The sequence below is a fragment of the Xenopus laevis genome, chromosome 4S, assembly GCF_017654675.1.
Source record: "Xenopus laevis strain J_2021 chromosome 4S, Xenopus_laevis_v10.1, whole genome shotgun sequence".
Taxonomy (NCBI): Eukaryota; Metazoa; Chordata; class Amphibia; order Anura; family Pipidae; genus Xenopus; species Xenopus laevis.
Window position 1 is genome coordinate 40,625,163 of NC_054378.1, and position 19,002 is coordinate 40,644,164.

Genomic DNA, 19,002 nt, shown 5'->3' on the forward strand with positions numbered 1-19,002 from the left:
CTGGATAATGGGTTTCTGTATAACAGATCCCATGCCTGTATCGATTCGTTTGAATAGAGCAAGTATTTTTGATCAACACTTATCACTGTCACAGTGTTACAACAAGGTTTACCACTACCCCCAAACTGTAGGACAATAATAGCTCTAATGATGTTTGCAGGTATTCATTTACTTAAGGAAGCTGACCGAATATTGAACAAAATAAATGTTGTACCTAAAATGTCTAAAAACCTTTGCTGCAGAGGTATGTGTAACACTGAACAAGATTGTATTAGATAAAACAAGAGTTACGGAAATCAAAGGCTTTTCACAAAACTTATCACAAATTTAAAAAAAAATAGCAACACCCCGCTGGACAATGATTTTTTAGTTTAGCCCATTCACAGCTACTAAGTGCTATATCAAGTATAAACAGGATGTAGACTATGAATACTAAAAATAAATTATAGGTATGGGACCTGTAATGCTGAATGTTCTGGACCGGGAGGTTTTCTGGATAACGGATCTTTCTGTAATTTGGATCTTCTTATCATAAATCTACTAGAATATCATGTAAACATTAATTAAACCCAATAGGGTGCATTGTATCCAATAAGGATTAATTATATCTTAGTTTGGATCAAGTATAAGGTACTGTTTTATTATTACAGGAAGAAAATCATTTTTAAAAATTTGGATAATATGGAGTCTATGGGAGATGGCCTTTCCGTAATTCAGAACTTTCTGTATAGCAGATCCATACCGGTAGTGGAGTTAAAAATTACCTGTTGAACTTTCTTCGCTTGAGGTGTAGGAACCTTTTCCTAAAAGAAGGTTCACCATTGTTGGAGAGTTTGCAACTTTTAAAGGGGTTTCTCCCTTCCTGTTACTTTGATGTGGATTTCCGCCATAACGCAGTAGCAATTTGACGACCTGCAAGATAAATAGGGTGAAGTCAAACAATTGTTTTCAAAGGAAAATTAATGTGAATGATGTGAATTAGCAAATATAAGACTGCAGTGTAAAGAAACCTATTTGATCTGATAATATATTCTATATGGATAAAAAAAGAAATGAAATATAGCAAAAGTTTTGCTCACATAGTTAACCCATTAGCGCAATATGTGCCACCAAGCAGCCCCTAGCTATAGTGGGTCTCTTGCCCGTGGAGCCAATCTGGACACAGCTGGAGGCAGTGATATTTATCAAAGGTTAACCAATGATCACAATCACAGAGTGAAGCTTTCGGCCAATGCCACAAGGGGCAGTTTGATCACAACAACATGTAGTTTGGGGGTTATAATTTAAAGGACCAGTAACATCAAAATTTTTTTTTACAAAATTCGTTAGTATACATCGAAAAAAACACACCAACACAAATTAAACTTTAAAATTGCAAAGCCTTTATTAAGAAATAACTTATTGAAACTCCACTTCCGGTCCTCTTCAGAAAAGGCGACACGGCGACCATCCATCCTGCGGCGCTTGATTTCTTCTCCTGGCTTTTGTAGTGACAGCATGTGTAGGAGTCCGATTTACAGCTTTGCCGGCCGAACTGGTGCTTTTTGACTCAATGGACGCCCTGCCCTCCTCTCCCTTGCTACACATCATGCGGACTCGGGCAGGATCCTCTGCAGCTCGTCCCAGTGTGCGAATCTGTTGCCTGCAGAAAAGCCAGTTGCAGACAAGGGCCGCTTCCCGGTGTAGCAGCGCAGGTGCACTGAAGTGTCCCAGTCCTGCTGCACTATAGTCCCTATCCCAAGGCTGCTGGAACAGCCACAAAGCTCTGAGAATATCTGGCTATAGGGAGCAGCCGCTGAGCGGATGGGGGGCGCCGGGGATGGCGTGTCCCAGCATGAGGAGCGAGACAGAGAGGCAGCGGACTTTTAGGGCTTGGCCCCACTTTTGCCCCCACCACTCCCCTGTGGAACTGGCCCGTTCAGGGTTTTATTACCTGGGGCCCGTGGACAAAGTTCAGTGTTTCTTCTGTGGGGGGATCCGGAGGAGCTTGTAGCCGGGGGACAGTTGGACAAGGCAAGTTCTTTCCCTCCTGCCCTTTCCTCCGACAGCAATGGGGCACCAGGCCACAGGTATGGACAGGTATTGGGGCAGCTTTCTAGGGAAGAACTGGACCGCACCAGCGAGCCAGTGTACCCCGAGATGTCTGTGCAACAGGTCTGTCTGGGCTCCTTCCACACCTGGCCACGGGAGCCCTGAGGAACTGACTGGAGCCGGCTTCTTCTACACCGGTGCTCTGCAGGGCTCCCTCCACTCCCAACTGGCACGGACTATACTGCAGCAGGACTGGGACACTTCAGTCGCATCTAAAAGTGCACCTGCGCTGCTACACCGGGAAGCGGCCCTTGTCTGCAACTGGCTTTTCTGCGGGCAACAGATTCACACACTGGGACGAGCTGCAGAGGATCCTGCAAACCCACAACGGGGAGAAGCGATTCGCCTGCCCGAGACTGCATGATGTGTAGCAAGGGAGAGGAGTGCAGCGTGTCCATTGAGTCAAAAAGCACCAGTTCGGCCAGCAAAGCTGTAAATCGGACTCCTTCACATGCTGTCACTACAAAATCCAGGAGAAGAAATCAAGCGCCGCAGGATGGATGATGGCCGTGTCGCCTTTTCTGAAGAGGACCGGAAGTGGAGTTTCAGTAAGTTATTTCTTAATAAAGGCTTTGTTATTTTAAAGTTTAATTTGTGTTGGTGTTTTTTTTCGATGTATACTAACGAATTTTGTAAAAAAAAATGTTGATGTTACTGGTCCTTTAACAGAGTTGAGGAGTGCTCAGACATACCATAAAACACAGTCCTTCACATGAAAATAATGGTTTTGAAGGGTTTCTGTGACACTTCTTCAGAAATTCTAAGCTACCGGTGGTTGAGTGTCCGGGTTATATTAAGCTTTTGTTTCATGGGTTAGAGAAGAGTGCTTACACTGCAATAAAATGGAAGAACTAGAGAAAAATAAACTATCACAATGAAATTAACCTGTGTGGTCTTGGGAGCCCCTGTCCTATGTATAAGTATTTATAAAGTTTTAACAGTGGCATAACTATATGTTAATGGGCCTCACAGCAAAATAATTTTAGGGCCCTAAACATTTGCAGTGGTTCTGGTGTTTTACCAATATATGTTAAAATTGTCATCAATAAGGCCAGGTCTGCATATTCCTAGGCAGACTCTTTCCAGACATGCAATATAAAAGTGTTATATGGTTTAAATAGAATCTTCCATCCTGGCTTCCAATCTCCTGCTTGTCTGCTCAGAAAATCATGTACCGGTAAATATTAAATAAATCCAATAGGCTAGTTTTGCTTAGTTTGGATCAATTACAAGGTACTATTTTATTATTACAGAGAAAAAGGACATTTTTTTTTAGAAATTTGGATTATTTAATTATAATGGAGTCTATGGGAGGCAGCCTTTCCGTAATTTGGAACATCCTGGATAATGGGTTTCCGGATAACAGATCCCATACCTGTAATACAAATGATGTGGTGACAGGTATGAAGGAAGCCAGATCTTGTATAAGAGTTGGCAACCCTCTTGGGAGATGAGAGATTGGGAATGTGTCATTGTGGCTCGCAGGTACTTTGCAAGGGAATAATGTCTGTACTAAGCAAATCTTGCTAATATATTTATAATGTATAAATGTATGTTCACAAACTGTCACAATTTTCCCGTTAAAGGCAAGCAAAAACAAAGTTTCAAGTGTCAAGTGAAACAAAAACAAATTTAGGACATTTGATTGCTGAAGCTCCTCCACTATGAACCTCACTTCTGTTTCAGAGCACACAGAGGAATCTGTTGCTCAATCACCCTTATTAGGAACTGCAGAAGACAATTTGATTAATGTAAATCTGGGTGAGGGGAAGTAAGATATACCTGTTACTGTGCCTTTAAAGGAGAATTAAAAAAGTAGGATAGAAATGTTGTACATTAGCTTTAGAGCTTCTAAACCAGCGCCCTTTGCAGGGAAGGTCTGTTTCTCTGAAGTTGCCCCAGTAGCTCCCCATCTTCTTTTCTGCCGATTCACTGCACATGTTTTGGGCTGCTGTCACTGAGCATAGGGACTGACTCAAAATATACAGTACACATAGAATAGAAATGTCACAATATAAGGCTGATTAGTAATATATGCAGATAATTAGAACATGACAGAAACTAGTGCACTACTAATCTTTCTGAAGCGTGTCAGTTTTACCAGTGCAAGTATATTATATTTGAATTACTTTGATACACTTTCAGGTTTTTGGTGTTAATCCTTTAAAAACAGGAGTCGGAGGTATCATAAACGAAGGAGATAAACACTTGCCTTGAAGTGACCATTGTTTGATGCATCGTGCAATGGTGTATCATCATCCAAACCCTTGGTGTTCACTTCTGCGCCCGCAGCAAGCAGTTGTTTTGCAACATCATAGTAGCCACGATTACAAGCCTCATGTAATGCAGTCCATCCTGAGGGGAAGAGGGACAATAAAGGCAGATGACTCCAAAGGTAATTGGTGTAAGCAAATTTGGGGAAAGTTGAACAATATTCATTTTTATTATATCATTCTGTGTTGATGTTACATTTAACTACCAAATGTGCATTGATAACTGCACCAGTAATTTCCAGAGACAATGATAACCACATAGAAGGGCTAAGTGCGGGCAATTTTAGACATGCCTGACAGGAAAAGGGTAGCAACAACTGGGTCACCTAATACTTTTCCTCTCAATAGACTTTAGCAAAGATCGTTTTTATTAGAGGAGTTGGTCACCTGCCAAAACTTCTTTTTTTACTTCATTTGTTTTCAGATCATATAACAAAGTTTTTTTCATTTGCTATTTTTGAAAGATTTTGATTTTTGATTTTCTAATATTGAAGTCTGCTTTTCATGTCTCCATGGAGGTGCTGGTAGTCACCCTTCACTGTTCTGATTTAATAGATTTGTTTATACTAGGGATTAACTCTCATGAAGGGTAGGGAAAATAATATTTAAAAAGAACAAAGCATGCACAGCTCACTGAGGTCTGGTTGTCACTGCTGTGTGTGGATCCGATGGGGTGCTTTACATTTAATAATAGTAATAGCAAGAGCTATATCAGACAAAAATAGGTGTTTTGAATCCTGTTCTTGCTGAAGGCCACAGCTGCCAAAATACCCTTTATTCTGAAGTCTTCCCCCCCCCCAATGACTATCCTGATTTTCCCACCAAGTTGGCCTTAACAGATTTACATTAAATGACTGCAATCTTTACGTCATTGGATAGTAATGGAGCTTTGCTTCTTCTTTAAAGTAAAACCAAAAAATGAAAGTCTTTTAAAGTAATGTGCCCAGCACTGGTACAACTGGTGTGTTTGTGTCAGAAACTCGACTATAGTTTATATGAGCGAGCTGCTTGGGCAGCCATTCAAAAGGTGAAAAAGGAGAAAAGGCACAGGTAAAACAGCAGATAACGGATATGTTCTGTAGTACACAATATGATTCTGCATACGTTATCTATTGTGTATATTGTACTTGAATGGCTGCCCCCATGGCTACACAGTTTATATAAACTATAATAGAATTTCTGAAGCAAACACACCAGTTTTACCAGTGCAGCACAACAGTACATAATATTGTCATACCTTAAAAAACTTTTTTATGGTTTGGTGTTAAGTGTTCCTTTAGGTTAACTTTTAGTATGTTATAGAATGGCCAATTCTAAGTAACTTTTCAATTGGTTGTCATTTTTTTTTTTTTTATAGTTTTTGAATTATCTGCCTTCTTCTTACTCTTTCCAACTTTCAAATGGGGGGGTCAATGACCGCATCTAAAATGTAAGGCTACAACTCTATTGTTATTGATACTTTTTATTGATCATCTTTCTATTCAGACCTCTCCTATTCATATTCCAGTCTTATATTCAAATCAACACATGGTTGCTAGGATAATTTGGACCCAAATAATAAAAAATGAGAAACAATTGCAAATTGTCAGCAAAAAGGTAGATACTGCCCATGATTCTTCCTGCTGACTGTAATGTGAATTAACTGAAAGCCTCAGAATTGGCTAAAATAATTTGCAGTGTGGATTTAGGTTTCATTCATTTTGCAATAGTCAGTGGGAAGCAGTATATTTAGTTTTTGGGCAGCCCAAAGCCTTTAGGTTTTCTGATGATGGCTACTTCATTAAAATTCCTACCAAGTCAATGGGACTAAATTTGCCCGAAAGTGACAAAACATCAAAATCACCTTTGTATAGAAGTTAATTTGAATTGTAATTTATTTAGCACAGGTAACAAAATGCACCATGTGCCATCTCCCTTACAACTGCTTCGTCTATGAACATAGAAAGAGGACTTTCCCTTGGAGCCAATTTACTTCAAACCAACCGTGCATTCAATAGGTCAGTGATCGCTAACCAGTGGCTCATGAGCAACATGATGCTCAGCAACTCCTTGACTATTGCTCTGAGTGGCTACAAAGCACTTCATTCAGTGGGCTTCATTTGTGAATTCCTGGCTTGGAGGCAAGTTTTTGCTACATATGAACCTGATGTACTGCCAAATAGAGCCTTCTGTAGGCTGCCAGTCCACATAGCAGCTACCAAATGGTCAATCACAGTCCTTGTTTTGCACCCCAGGAACTTGCTTGTGTTGCTCCCCAACTCTTTTTACAACTAAATGTTGCTCACGGGGAAAAAAGGTTGGGGACTCCCGCACTAGGGTAAAGTTGAATTAAGGCATAGATTTCCCCTTTGAGCTCCTTATTTATATACGCACCTGCAAAGTCTTTTACATTGACATCGGCACCTTCATTAATCAACTCTTTAATTCGTCTAGCGTCTCCCCTGATTGCAGCCCGATGAAGACGAGTTTCTCCCCTCTCATTTCTCTTGTTCACTTTGTCTTTGGTTTTGGAGGCAGAGTTAGGAGTCCCCTTCTGACCAACTGTAGACTGAGAAGGATGCTTTGGTGTTGTGTCAACTACAACATAAAAGACAGATTATGTTTTTAGGCTTGATTGTACTGAACTTTATAGTATACCCCAAGTAGCCACACATCATCAGTAATTCACAACTCTCTTCTTAAAGATAATGAAACAGTGATGTTTAAGGTGAACTTGAACTGGCCTTAACATAAGGATGTCCGTTTCTGCAAAATACAACATTCAGAAAGCAGGAACAAGATACAAATGTGAAATTAGGAACTTCACATACCTTAAAAGTGTAAAGGGTGCTTTACCCATCTGTTAGCCACAGATAGGGACAAAAGGCAATTAGTGATGTGTGGGCACCTGACCCAAGCCTGCTGCTCCACCAATCACATTCAAACTGGCATGCCTCAGAAATTATAGACCCATCACGCACTGCCTGTTATGATGTCACTGAAGGGGACAGGTAACAGGCACGAGTCTATATCAGGCGCGCACTGCAGGTGGAAGCCGGCACAGATCAACCCGACCGTGACTAGACGGTGTGCGGTTGCCAGCCCGCACATCACTACAAGCCATCCCTTGTCAGGCATCTAACTTGGCACCACCTAAAAAAAAAAAACCTACTGCTTAGTCTGTGGGATGAATGGTACTTAGTGATGTCTTAAGTTCTAAACAATGACCAGTGATAAAATATGTGTCACATAACTTACTGAAATTTATGTAATATAAAAAAAAAAACCAATGTATTCCGTGTTTTAAGATACGAGGATATTATAAGTCCCCTCAGTATTCAATTACAGTAGCTGTATAAATGGTAAATAATACAAACGATAGTGTCACTGAACTCCTTGTTGGCATTTAATATCCTAATATTTTACAAAAGGGAGTAAATTACTTCCTATATAATGGCATGTCCCAATGCCCAAAAACACCCAGGGACTTAATACTTAATGAAAGATAATTACCATTGCCACCTACAAGGATACATAAACATGTTTAAAGCTGCACTGTCAATAACAAGGCACCTTTGAAATTTCCAGCAGAATTATGCTTAGAAGAGAATACCTATGAAAGCAAAGACTTATTTTATAGCTCTGTACAAAATATAAGTAAAACTTCAGATGTTGAATCTGGTATGAAGAGTACCATTTATGGCCCACATGCCATGGGAGTGAAACAAAGGATGTGTCATAAAAGTATCAAATTTAAAACAGGGTATGCTCCTTGCGATTTTTTTTTTTTTTTTTGCATCTAGTCTTGTGCATTACAGGCACTGCATGTAGATTACTCCTTAATAATTAAACATTTCAGTAACTTGGTTTAATGCAGTGGTTTTCAGACTTTTGGTGTTTTAGCCCAACCACGTGGTCTATAATTTAGATATATGTATTTAATTTATAAGGCAGCAACATATTTTGCAGCTCTGTACAATAAATAAAATATAAAATCCTTTATAAATACTGAAACAGGACCAAATTGGGTCCTAGGGCCCTGCCCAAAAAAGCTTACAATCTAAAAAGATCTAAACTCCTAGATGACAAATTTAAGGATAATATAAAGCTCTGACAATATTGTGGGTTTATAGATTGCTAGATCAGATGACATTCTATTAAAAATTTTGAGGCTGAGATCGTAACAACAAAAAAATTGGGTCCATGGGGATAATAATGGCAGTTAAAAAACAAAATATAATGTAATATAAGAACCAATACAAACCTGGTTTTTAAAGAAACTGTGAAATCAACAAATAAAAGTGCTTTAAAGTAATAAAAATATAATGCAGTGCTGCTCTGCACCGGTAAAACTGGCATATTTGCTTCAGAAACACTACTATTGTTTATATAAATAAGCTGCTGTGTAGCCATGGGGGCAGCCATTCAAAGGAGAAAAGACTCAGGTTACACAGCAGATAAGCTCTGTAGAACATAATGGTGTTCTCTGTTATGCACTATTTAACCTGTGCCATATAGCCTTTTTTCAATTTCCACCATTGCTACACAGCAGCTTGTTTATATGAACTATAGTAGTGTTTCTGAAGCAAACATCAGTTTTACCAGTGCAGGACAACCGTTCATTATATTTTCATTACTTTAAAGCACTCTCATTTTTGGTGTTATTATTCCTTTAAGACACCAGACCAAATTGTGACTTAATGTCTTAGTTTTGCATTAATCAGAGCCCTGGAGCACAGTGCATTTAGCTGTTGTTGTATTGCTTCGATGTCAGTTCGATTAAGTGTCCAGTAGGTGGCAATGGGATATAAAATGAACTGGCTCATGTACAGTATAATGGAAGGGAGGCCATTTTTGATAAGGGAATAATACTGCCCATCACAACTGCTTCTTCATTACTTGTTGCACCGACCCCCTGCTCATTTGCGCTTCATGGCTAATTAACATACTGCTATAAAGGGGCTTAGCGCTATAGACACTAAAATTCCCTTGACAAAGGACTTGGTGTCTGAAACGTTGGGGTATCCTCCCACACACCAACTTATCAGAGTGCTGCTGTTATTTTGGGACACTGTATTTGATATTAAATTATATCTTTTAATTACTTTTTGTCATCAGGTGATACCACCAGCTATAACATAAATTGCCAGTGGGAAAACATACAACATACACAATGCAGCCTGAAGCTGTCCCATGAGGCAACTTTGGGCTTCTTCGGAAAGCAGTGGCGGTGCTAATGTTTTCCCCAACGGTTTACATTATTCCTGGTAGGATATAAACACTAGTCCCTATATGTAATAAAAGGCACTAAGTTTGCCCAGGAGCAGAAACTTATATCAACCAATAAGATGACTGCTTTAAACCGAGAACCAGAACATCCTAACTGTTGATTGGTTAATGCTCTGGGGCAAACTTAGTGCCTTATATTAACTGACCCCCTAGATGTTTTGTCACCTATGGTAGTGTTGATTTACTGCGGAATACAAGACTTGCCATGTGCCATTGTTTTTAGTGGATATATTGACGACACTGGCCAGAAATAGGCTTCTTTGAGGTCTCTAATGAAATGTCAGTATAAAAATAAAAACTGGGTAAAGTTGTGCTCTGTTCTGTTCGACATCATCTCACTCCAGCCTTTATACATTACATTTTTAACTATATTAGAAACTTTTTTTTTTTTTTGCACAGCCTATTTGCCCAGTTTTTATTTTTAAGCTGAACTGTTCACATTCTCAGAGGAAGCAACATATTTTATGTGATCTTCATGAAGAGAAACTAGTTAACTGCTCCAATACTAAAAACCCCTAAAATAAAAGCTCCTGTAAAAACCCCTTCAATAACATGTAATAATATATATCACCTGGACTATTAACAGATTCCTCAGCAGTCATCTGCATAAGTAAGGCAACTTGTTGCCTCTCTGAAAGAGGGTAACCAGCTCGTATTCCAGATAAACCGATCCCAAAAAGCAACCCAGACTTGCGATTGGCAGGCTCTTTCTTGATCCTTTTCCTTTCTGGGCCCTGCTTCTCTGTTAAGAGTAGAAATGTGAAGTTATATTTAAGAGTGAAAATGTTCAAGTAATGGTGTAAACTTTATTAAACTAAATATTGTCAAAAAAAAAATTAATCCAGTTAGGTAGTCTAGTAGGTTATAGTTTCAATTATTTTGCTTTAAAGCAAAAATGTGCTCAGTTTATAAATTATCAATCATTTTATCAATATAATTTTCTTACAACACAAATTCATAAGCATTTTTTTTTTGTTGCAGTACAGTCTATGGTAAATGTTACAGGATACCTCTGCTGAGAAAAGAAATATGGCAGCACAAACCATACAGAGGTGCAAATATGAACATGATGTGAATTCTGAGTTATAAACTCCAGCATTAATATCTAATTAAGATAAAGCAAATGGATGATAAAAACTAATCATAAACAGATTTAAATGTCATGTTTACATAAAGTAATTAGCAACAGGGTATAGCTAATGTGTAATATTTAAAGAATGCTGCTTTTCTGCATATTAACCAGCAAGTAAAATGTAAGCTATGGAACCTGTTATCCAAACCGCTTGGGACTTGGTGTTTTCCACACTAGGGGGTCTTTCAGTACTTTAGATCACTATACTTTGATCTACTTAAACGGATTGTTCACCTTCCAAACACTTTTTTTAGTTCAGTTGTTTTCAGATTGTTCAGCATAAATAAAGTTTTTTTTTTCAATTGCTTTTCATCTTTTATTTTTTACCATTTTCCCAAAATTTAAGTTTAAAGGTTAATGTTCCTGTGTCTAGTGTTTCAGTCTGGCAGTTCAGTGATCCAGGAGCATCTGAACTGTTTGTTACATTTAGTTGATACAATTAGCCAATATATTTTTCAGCAATATCTGTGGAATATTAGCAACTATTGTATCAATTCTAACAGCTGCCAATAATGAAACTCAGGGACTTGGCGCAGCAGGAACAAATGTAACAAATTTATCAATTAGATGTATCAATTTAGAAGTTACAGAGTCGACGACCACCCCCCTGCCAGAGAAGCTTTAGAAGGTGAAAAATTAAACTTTACACTTCAATATTAGAAAAACAGTCACAAATAGAAAGTTATTGGAAAAAGTAATTATTTCTGATGATCTAATTAAAACCAACTGAACTGGAAAAAGCCAGATGGTTTGATGGTTAAACCCTTTAAAAATGATTTAAACACTAATAAACACAGGATTGTTTTGCCCACGATAGGATTAGCCCGATATCGCCCACCTCAAGGTGGGCATATCGGGGAGAGATCCACTCATTTGGCGAAATCGCCAAATGAGCCGGTCTCTATGTGTATGGCCACCTTAACTCGCAGGGACACAAAATGGAAAAATGTTCAGCAAAAGCACAATTTTTTTTTAAACTCATGTATGCAAGGGAGTATGGTCCTCACCTAGTTGGATTTTCCAACATTCCTAATTGATATCTGAGCCCTTGATTAGCAATCTCCCGGTTTGAACAGTTTATCTTAAAAATTAATAAATAAACCCTATAAACAGTAGATTTTTCCTGATTACATCAGCAGGCAAAAAGCATGTTCAGCAAAAGTCTATTCTTTGCACTCCTGTAAGATCTACGTACATTTAGCTGCTACTACTACCAGATGGAGGATAAGCAGTCACTCCAGGCAAGCTTCACAAACGACAACCCTTTTTGAATATTTGCACATCCGAGCAGAAAAGATCCTGCCACTGAGATCTTGACCTACTAATCCAGTAATACAAATCGAAACGTCCTTAGTAAAAACTACTATGATCCCCACTTCTCACCTCCTTGCCTTTGCTGCTATGGAGTTCCTGGACATTGCACAAGTAAACTCACAAGAGCTGATGACATAACTACTTGTGGTCTGGTATTGACAATCATCAAACCTGGCAGCAAATAGGAAACACAATTTGGCGAGGCATACATGTAATGGGAAGGATAAGCTTAGAACAGGTGAAGGATAAAGCAGGCCGATGTTATACTCCAGAGGTGCAATTTTCAAGCAAACGTACAATTCAGGGCTATGGCACACTTAAAGGAGAAGGAAACCAATCGGCGCAAAAACCCTCCCCTCCTCCCATGTATTGCCCACCCTCCCTCCTCCCCACTGTCCCGCTGGGCAAATGCTCCTAACTTGTCACTTTCCCTTCTGCGCAGGTCCAGTCCACGGAGTTCACAGGCACCATCTTCTTCCACGCGATCTTCTTCCTGCTTTGACCGGCGTTTTGGCGCATGCGCGGTAGGAGCATTTCGCCGGTACGGATCTACTACGCATGTGCCAAAAGTCACGAAGTTTTCCGATTTCACTACGTGACTTTTGGCGCATGTGCAGTAGATCGTACAGGCGAAATGCTCCTACTACGCATGCGCCGGTCAAAGCAGGAAGAAGATGGCGTCGGTGAACTCCGTAGACTGGACCTGCGCAGAAGGGTAAGTAACAAGTTAGGGGCATTTGCCCAGCGGGACGGGTAGGCCAGGGGGGAGGGAGGGAGGGGGGAAGGGTTTTTGCGCCGACTAGGTTTCCTTCTCCTTTAAGAGATTATTTGCCCATGGTATATCTCTGCACTTGAGGGCAACTATGCTTTCCCATTAGCAATAATGTAAATCACTGGTGGGAAAACATATGGAGAGATGTTTCCATAGTCGTCCACGGTTACCTTGAAACAAATCTTCGCCTACCTTGCTGCTGTGAAGTTCTGGATTGACCTACATTCAGGTAACTATGGGCATTGGATTTCTACTACTTTTCCATGTTTGTGCAGGTTTAATTCACGAGCTGTGCTTTCATCCCAGAGAACAGGTATGTTAATTGGCTTCTGATACAATACCCTAAACTTCTGCAAAGGTCCCGTTTACCTGTTTTTTTGGATGCTAGGTTTCCCTAATAGCAGTTTTGAAATTAAAATGGAAGATTAAAGGTAACACCAAAAAATTAAAGTGTTTTAAAGGAATGACAATATAATGTAGTGTTGTCCTGCACTGGTAAAAATTGTGTGGTTGCTTCAGAATCTCTACTATAATTTATATAAACAAGCTGCTGTGAAGCTATGTGGCAGCCATTCAAGCACAGGATACGCAGCAAACATAAGAAACTCTGAAGAATCCCATTGTATACTACATGTTACAGGGCAACCCTTTTGAAATAAAAAAAGTGGTATAAAGGGGATCCTTTATTGGCTAACGAATATAATCATAGCAAGCTTTCAGATCATTTTAGTTCCTTTTTCAAGCTGATTACAACAAAGCTGTGGTGTTCTCTGGTATATATATACAACATTCAGCTCATAGGACAAATGACCAACAAAAAGGAATATCAATCTATGTGTAAGGTGTCAGTCATTTACGAGGGGATCTGCAAGAGACAAGCAGGTACAAGATAAAGTGGGTCAAAGAGGCCGAGTATAAATTAAGACTGAATTATTGAGTGTAGAATCAAAGGAATTCCATATGATCTTGGGAGTGTATTATCAAAGGAATTCCATATGATCTTAGTCCAGAGATCATATGGAATTCCTTTGATTCTACATTCCAATAATTCAGCCCTAATTTATACTCAGTCTATCTGATATCTGCTGTGTATCCTGTGCCTTTTCTCCTTTTTTAGCTTTATAAATTTTATGGGGTTTGAACAATAGAGGTACTACAGGTGTGAACAAGGCAGGGAGGGTTACAGATGTGAACAATGATGGTGTTTACAGTCTGAATTTGAGGTGTAAACAATGCAGGGGCCAGTAAATTTTAGTACAGGGCCACCAGTTGAACAGCACTGCTCTACATCATATTATATATATATTTCACTGGGTTTTAGATTGTTCCCCAGAAATAAAGACTTTTTCTAATTACTTTCAATTTGTTACCATTTTTGTAATATTGAAGTGTAAAGTTTCAACTTGTAAAGCTTACACAAGTTAATCACAGCAGGCAAACATTCATGTGGGGGCCACACAAGGAAGGGGAGGTCACTGGCTGGATGCGGCCCACCAGTTGGACAGCACTGCTCTGCATCAAATTCAAGTTAATGTAAAGGTGAACAAACTCTGTAAAACATACAAACCCTAGTGTATGTGAAGACATTACAAAAAATATGGTATGCTCTATTGGGGTTTTTAAAGGACATGTAAACCCTATAAACCCTTACCATGTCTTTAGGTTGGGCACATATTCCCCACACAAAATGCATCATTGTAATCTTACTCATTCCTACATGTATAATCCCACTCATACATGTAATTCCACTCACTCATACATGTACAACAACTGACAATTCTTCTGTTCTAAGGAAGATCTGCAAACAAGGATCAGATTCATCCATTGGTGCCTGCACAACAACATAATGAAACAAACTGCATCAGAGAAAAGGGAGGTCACTCATACATGTAATCCCACTCACTCATATATGTAATACCACCCATACGCATAATCCCACTCACGCATATGCATAATCCCACTCATATCTTCTGCATATCTTCCCCACCCAAGACACATCATTTGTACTGCATATACCCCCTGCATTTGCCAGCACCATCACATTTTCCTAAAACAAATAGCGGTTTTCACCCGGTGACCATTTTCACTCTGACACATCATCAGTAACATTTTACATTTTTCACTGGCATATAGGTTTTACAGGTTAAATACACAACGTGTTTTGGCTTCATAAGTAATGTTAATATTTATCAATTAAAATGGCACAATGCATAGACAGATTGCCATTGCATAGCAATTGTCTATCTGCTGTAAATTTATAAAGCACATGTTTAAAGGTAGCCAACTATTTTCAAGCATTCATGCAACCAACGGTATACAACTTACAACAACATTAATCACTTCAATTCCCAGAATTCAATTTTTGGGAAAGCCCATTAAAGGGATACAGTCATGGGAAATCATGTTTTTTTCTAAAACACATCAGTTAATAATGCTGCTCCAGGAGAATTCTGCACTGAAACACATTTCTCAAAAGAGCAAACAGATTATTTTATAATCAATTTTGTGTCTGCACTTTAGGATGGAACTACTTTCTGGCAGGCTGTTATTTCTCCTACTTAATGTAACTGAATCAGTCTCAGTGGGACTTGGCTTTTACCAGTGATCCCCAACCAGTAGCTCGTGAGCAACATGTTGCTCTCCAACCCCTTGGATGTTGCTCCCAGTGACCTCAAAGCAGGTGCTTATTTTTGAATTACTGGCTTGGAGGCAAGTTTTAGTTTTATAAAAAACAGATTTACTGACAACCAGAGCCTCAATGTAGGTTGACAGTCCACATAGGGGCTACCAAATGGCCAATCACAGCCCTTATTTGGCACCCCAAGAACATTTTTCATGCTAGCGTTGCTCCCCAACTCCTTTCACTTCTGAATGTTGCTCACGGGTTCAAAAGGTTGGGGATCCCTGGCTTTTACTATTAAGTGTTGTTCTTAGATCTACCAGGCAGCTGTTATCTTGTGTTAGGGATCTGCTATCTTGTTACCTTCCCATTGTTCTGTTGTTAGGCTGCTGGGGGGGGGGTGATATCACTCCAATTTGCAGTAAAGCAGTAAAGAGTGACTGGGGGCAGCTGGGAAAATGACAATATGTCTAGCCCCATGTCAGATTTCAAAATTGAATATAACAAAATCTGTTTGCCCTTTTGAAAAATGGATTTCAGTGCAGAATTCTGCTGGAGCAGCACTAATAAGGGATGCATTTTGAAAAAAAAATTTTCCTGTGACAGTATCCCTTTAAGAAAATGAGAAAATGTCCATTATTATGGATTCACGGATGACAAACAGATTTCAGGATCATATACATTGCTAAATATACATTCCTTTGTACACTATATTTAAATGTTATTTAAGTTAACTGTGGATGTTGAGGGATATACCTGCCATCTGAATTGGGCTGTGGAACACCACAAAAATCATAACAGTAATATGGACTTATATTGTGATTAATTTCGTAACAGAGGAGAGTGTGGTTTCACCCCCTCCTAGTTTTGTGTCTAGAAATTTTATGTTAATATAAATGTGGTGAGACGTTGGTGCAAGTTCATTCAATTGGGCAGGTGTTAAAAAACAAAACAAAAACAACCCCAAAAACAAAGCCAGAACTGCCATTCCTCTCAGAACGAGTTGAAACTTTGATAATAAGTCTTTTTATTAAAACAATTTAGTGACATAGATGAAGCATATTTACACAAAATGAACACCACATAAGAACAAATCAAAACCACTAGCTTTAGGAAAGATTTGTGGCTTGCTAATTTGTAATAGAAAGACATTTACCCAGTTTGTATATGGAAGAATGTATACTCTAAAAACAAATGTTTTCTAGGGTAAATGTATTTTGTGGCTTTACAATTTGCTGTTTTTAGAGTAGCTGAAATAACTGCCATGATAGTTTATATTTTAATTTTGAGGCCTCTACATGCCACATGTATGTTGCCAAACCTACGCACATTTTCTTATTAGTCCCCTGGAAGTCATTTTTAGGATGTTTGTTGTTGGCACCTAATGACATGTGGGAGATGAGTTGTTATATAAATGTACTTCTCCATTTTTCTTTATTATCAATAACTGCCGACATTTATCCAGCCCTTCACATCAGTCCCTATCCCATGCCTGAAGCCAGAGGAAAGCCACGCAGACATAGGGAGAACATACACAATGCAGAGCCTTGCACATAGTGCTAAAGCCAGAATGAATGAAGGTCTTCAATGCTGCATGGCAGAAGTGCTACACACTAAGCCACTATGAAAACCTAAAGATTATTAATATAAACTTGTTTATTATGCAAACGTGTGCCCCTGCCCTCAGCCCCACATTCCTGCTCCTTAAATGACTTGTACAATTGAATGGACACTCCGGGACCCAGGTCCTTTATGTTGCAGTGCAGTTGTAGCTGCACATAACATGTTCATTACACAATGAAGTAGTATTAGAACGGTGTAAGCTAAATATGATTGACACACACACACACACACACACACCCACACACACACAATCATGCTTGAGAAAATAGAGATATGGCGAAACGTATTGGGAACAGATTTAACAGACTTTTTTGATGAACGCTCATTCTCTGACATATCCCAAAGCCACTAAGGCACAAAAATTGTAAAATGCTTGCTTGGTTCAATGGTGTTTCTTAAAACTTCTAGAAGTACCTTTATTTTTTCCTGTATTAAAACCTACACATAACTATTATAACTATAAGTACACAAATAGTGTGCAGCAGCAATAAGATATTGGTATTAATTAAATTAGATTTAAACTTTATTTTATACAATACAACTTAATTTCCTTTACCTGTATCGGAATCTTTCTGATCTCCATTTGTTCCAACTGAAAAAGGCAATTTTCTTTTTGTGTTTTTTTCTTTTACCTCTTTCCCTCCATCAGTTCGGTCCAATTTTGGAGTCTTATTTAGGGAAACTTTATCTTTATCCTAGGGAAAAAAAAATGTGGGAAATTATTATTTTTAGATAAGAGAAATCATTTAGGGGCACATCCCTTTGTCAAGCATAGTGGATCCCAGTATAAGGCTAGGACTACACGGGCGACATTGATGCAATCCGATGCTGGGCGACTAAACGCACACGTCAAGTGCCACAACGGTGATCTGACACGACTGACGGATGCAGCGTTGCATCTGACAGTCGTGTCACGTCGGATCACCGTAGCGACACAAACCGACTTTACGTTACTTAACTTGTTCGTGCCGCATGCGACTTTGACGCGTGCGTTTAGTCGCCCAGCGTCGGATCGAATCAATGTCGGCCATGTAGTCCTAGCCTAGGAGGTACATTTAAAGGTGAAACAATCAATATAATTAATTGAATTAACATATCTTGTCCTGTGTGACACTTTTCCTGAGAAACACCAACCACAGCCTGATGCTTTTAACGGTAGGTGAAACTCATGGGTTTGCTCATAGAAAAGCTCATTAAAAACATTTTAGATAACTGGTCGCAAGATATAAACTCTAGTGCTCTAGTCTTATCCTATAAATCAGGCCCCCAAAATATGTTCACATGCTACTTAAGGCTGATCTCTTAGTTCTGCTTTAAATCAGTGACATTTCTTGAAACCACCCAATTTTAAACAAATGTCTGTGTTATAAAACTGGCCATCCACAATTTGGGCCTGTGAACAAAGAAATTAAGCACCACTGATTTAAAACAGGGGTTCTTTACATGAATATTTGGACTGAAAAATTGAATCCTATTTCGTTCACAGTAGGTTGCTATAATCTTGCCTGAACACAGCAAAAGTTTTTCACTCAATAGAAAGACACATGACAGTTTGATAAATTATAAAAAGCACTGCTGTCGCTCAACACTTCTAAATTCCTGCTAAGAAAAAATATGTCCTTCCATAGAGTAAAAAGATATTACATTTTTCTGCTGCATTAACCTCTTTAACAGGGTCTGCCAACCTTTCCTGTTGGGTCAACAAATGTAAAAATAAATGCACATAAGTTCAATGAATCACAAAACTATCAGCATGCCAGGACAAGAAGTGGCATCTTTAGACTTTTATAAGGTATTTTATAGCTTTGTAGCACGTTTTCAGTCTGGGTGGAAACATGCAGTGGAAGCTACAGGGAAATACCTGTGTTGGTGCAGAATGATGGTCTCTCTCATACATAATGTGAAAACC

At 39.0% G+C, this 19,002-nt stretch overlaps 1 protein-coding gene across 2 annotated transcripts in view; it reads right to left on the bottom strand.

The window, feature by feature from the left end:
* The window catches only part of ankrd11.S (ankyrin repeat domain 11 S homeolog), a 107,989-nt gene that overhangs the window by 18,590 nt on the left and 70,397 nt on the right, over nt 1–19,002 (bottom strand). For both annotated transcript variants that reach the window (XM_018260508.2, XM_018260507.2), the window contains 5 exons: nt 17,650–17,788; nt 10,204–10,374; nt 6,738–6,941; nt 4,304–4,446; nt 765–912 (listed from right to left, as the gene is read on the bottom strand). In XM_018260508.2, coding sequence (XP_018115997.1) covers nt 765–912; nt 4,304–4,446; nt 6,738–6,941; nt 10,204–10,374; nt 17,650–17,788 — 805 coding nt within the window. The remainder of the gene's footprint in view (nt 1–764; nt 913–4,303; nt 4,447–6,737; nt 6,942–10,203; nt 10,375–17,649; nt 17,789–19,002) is intronic.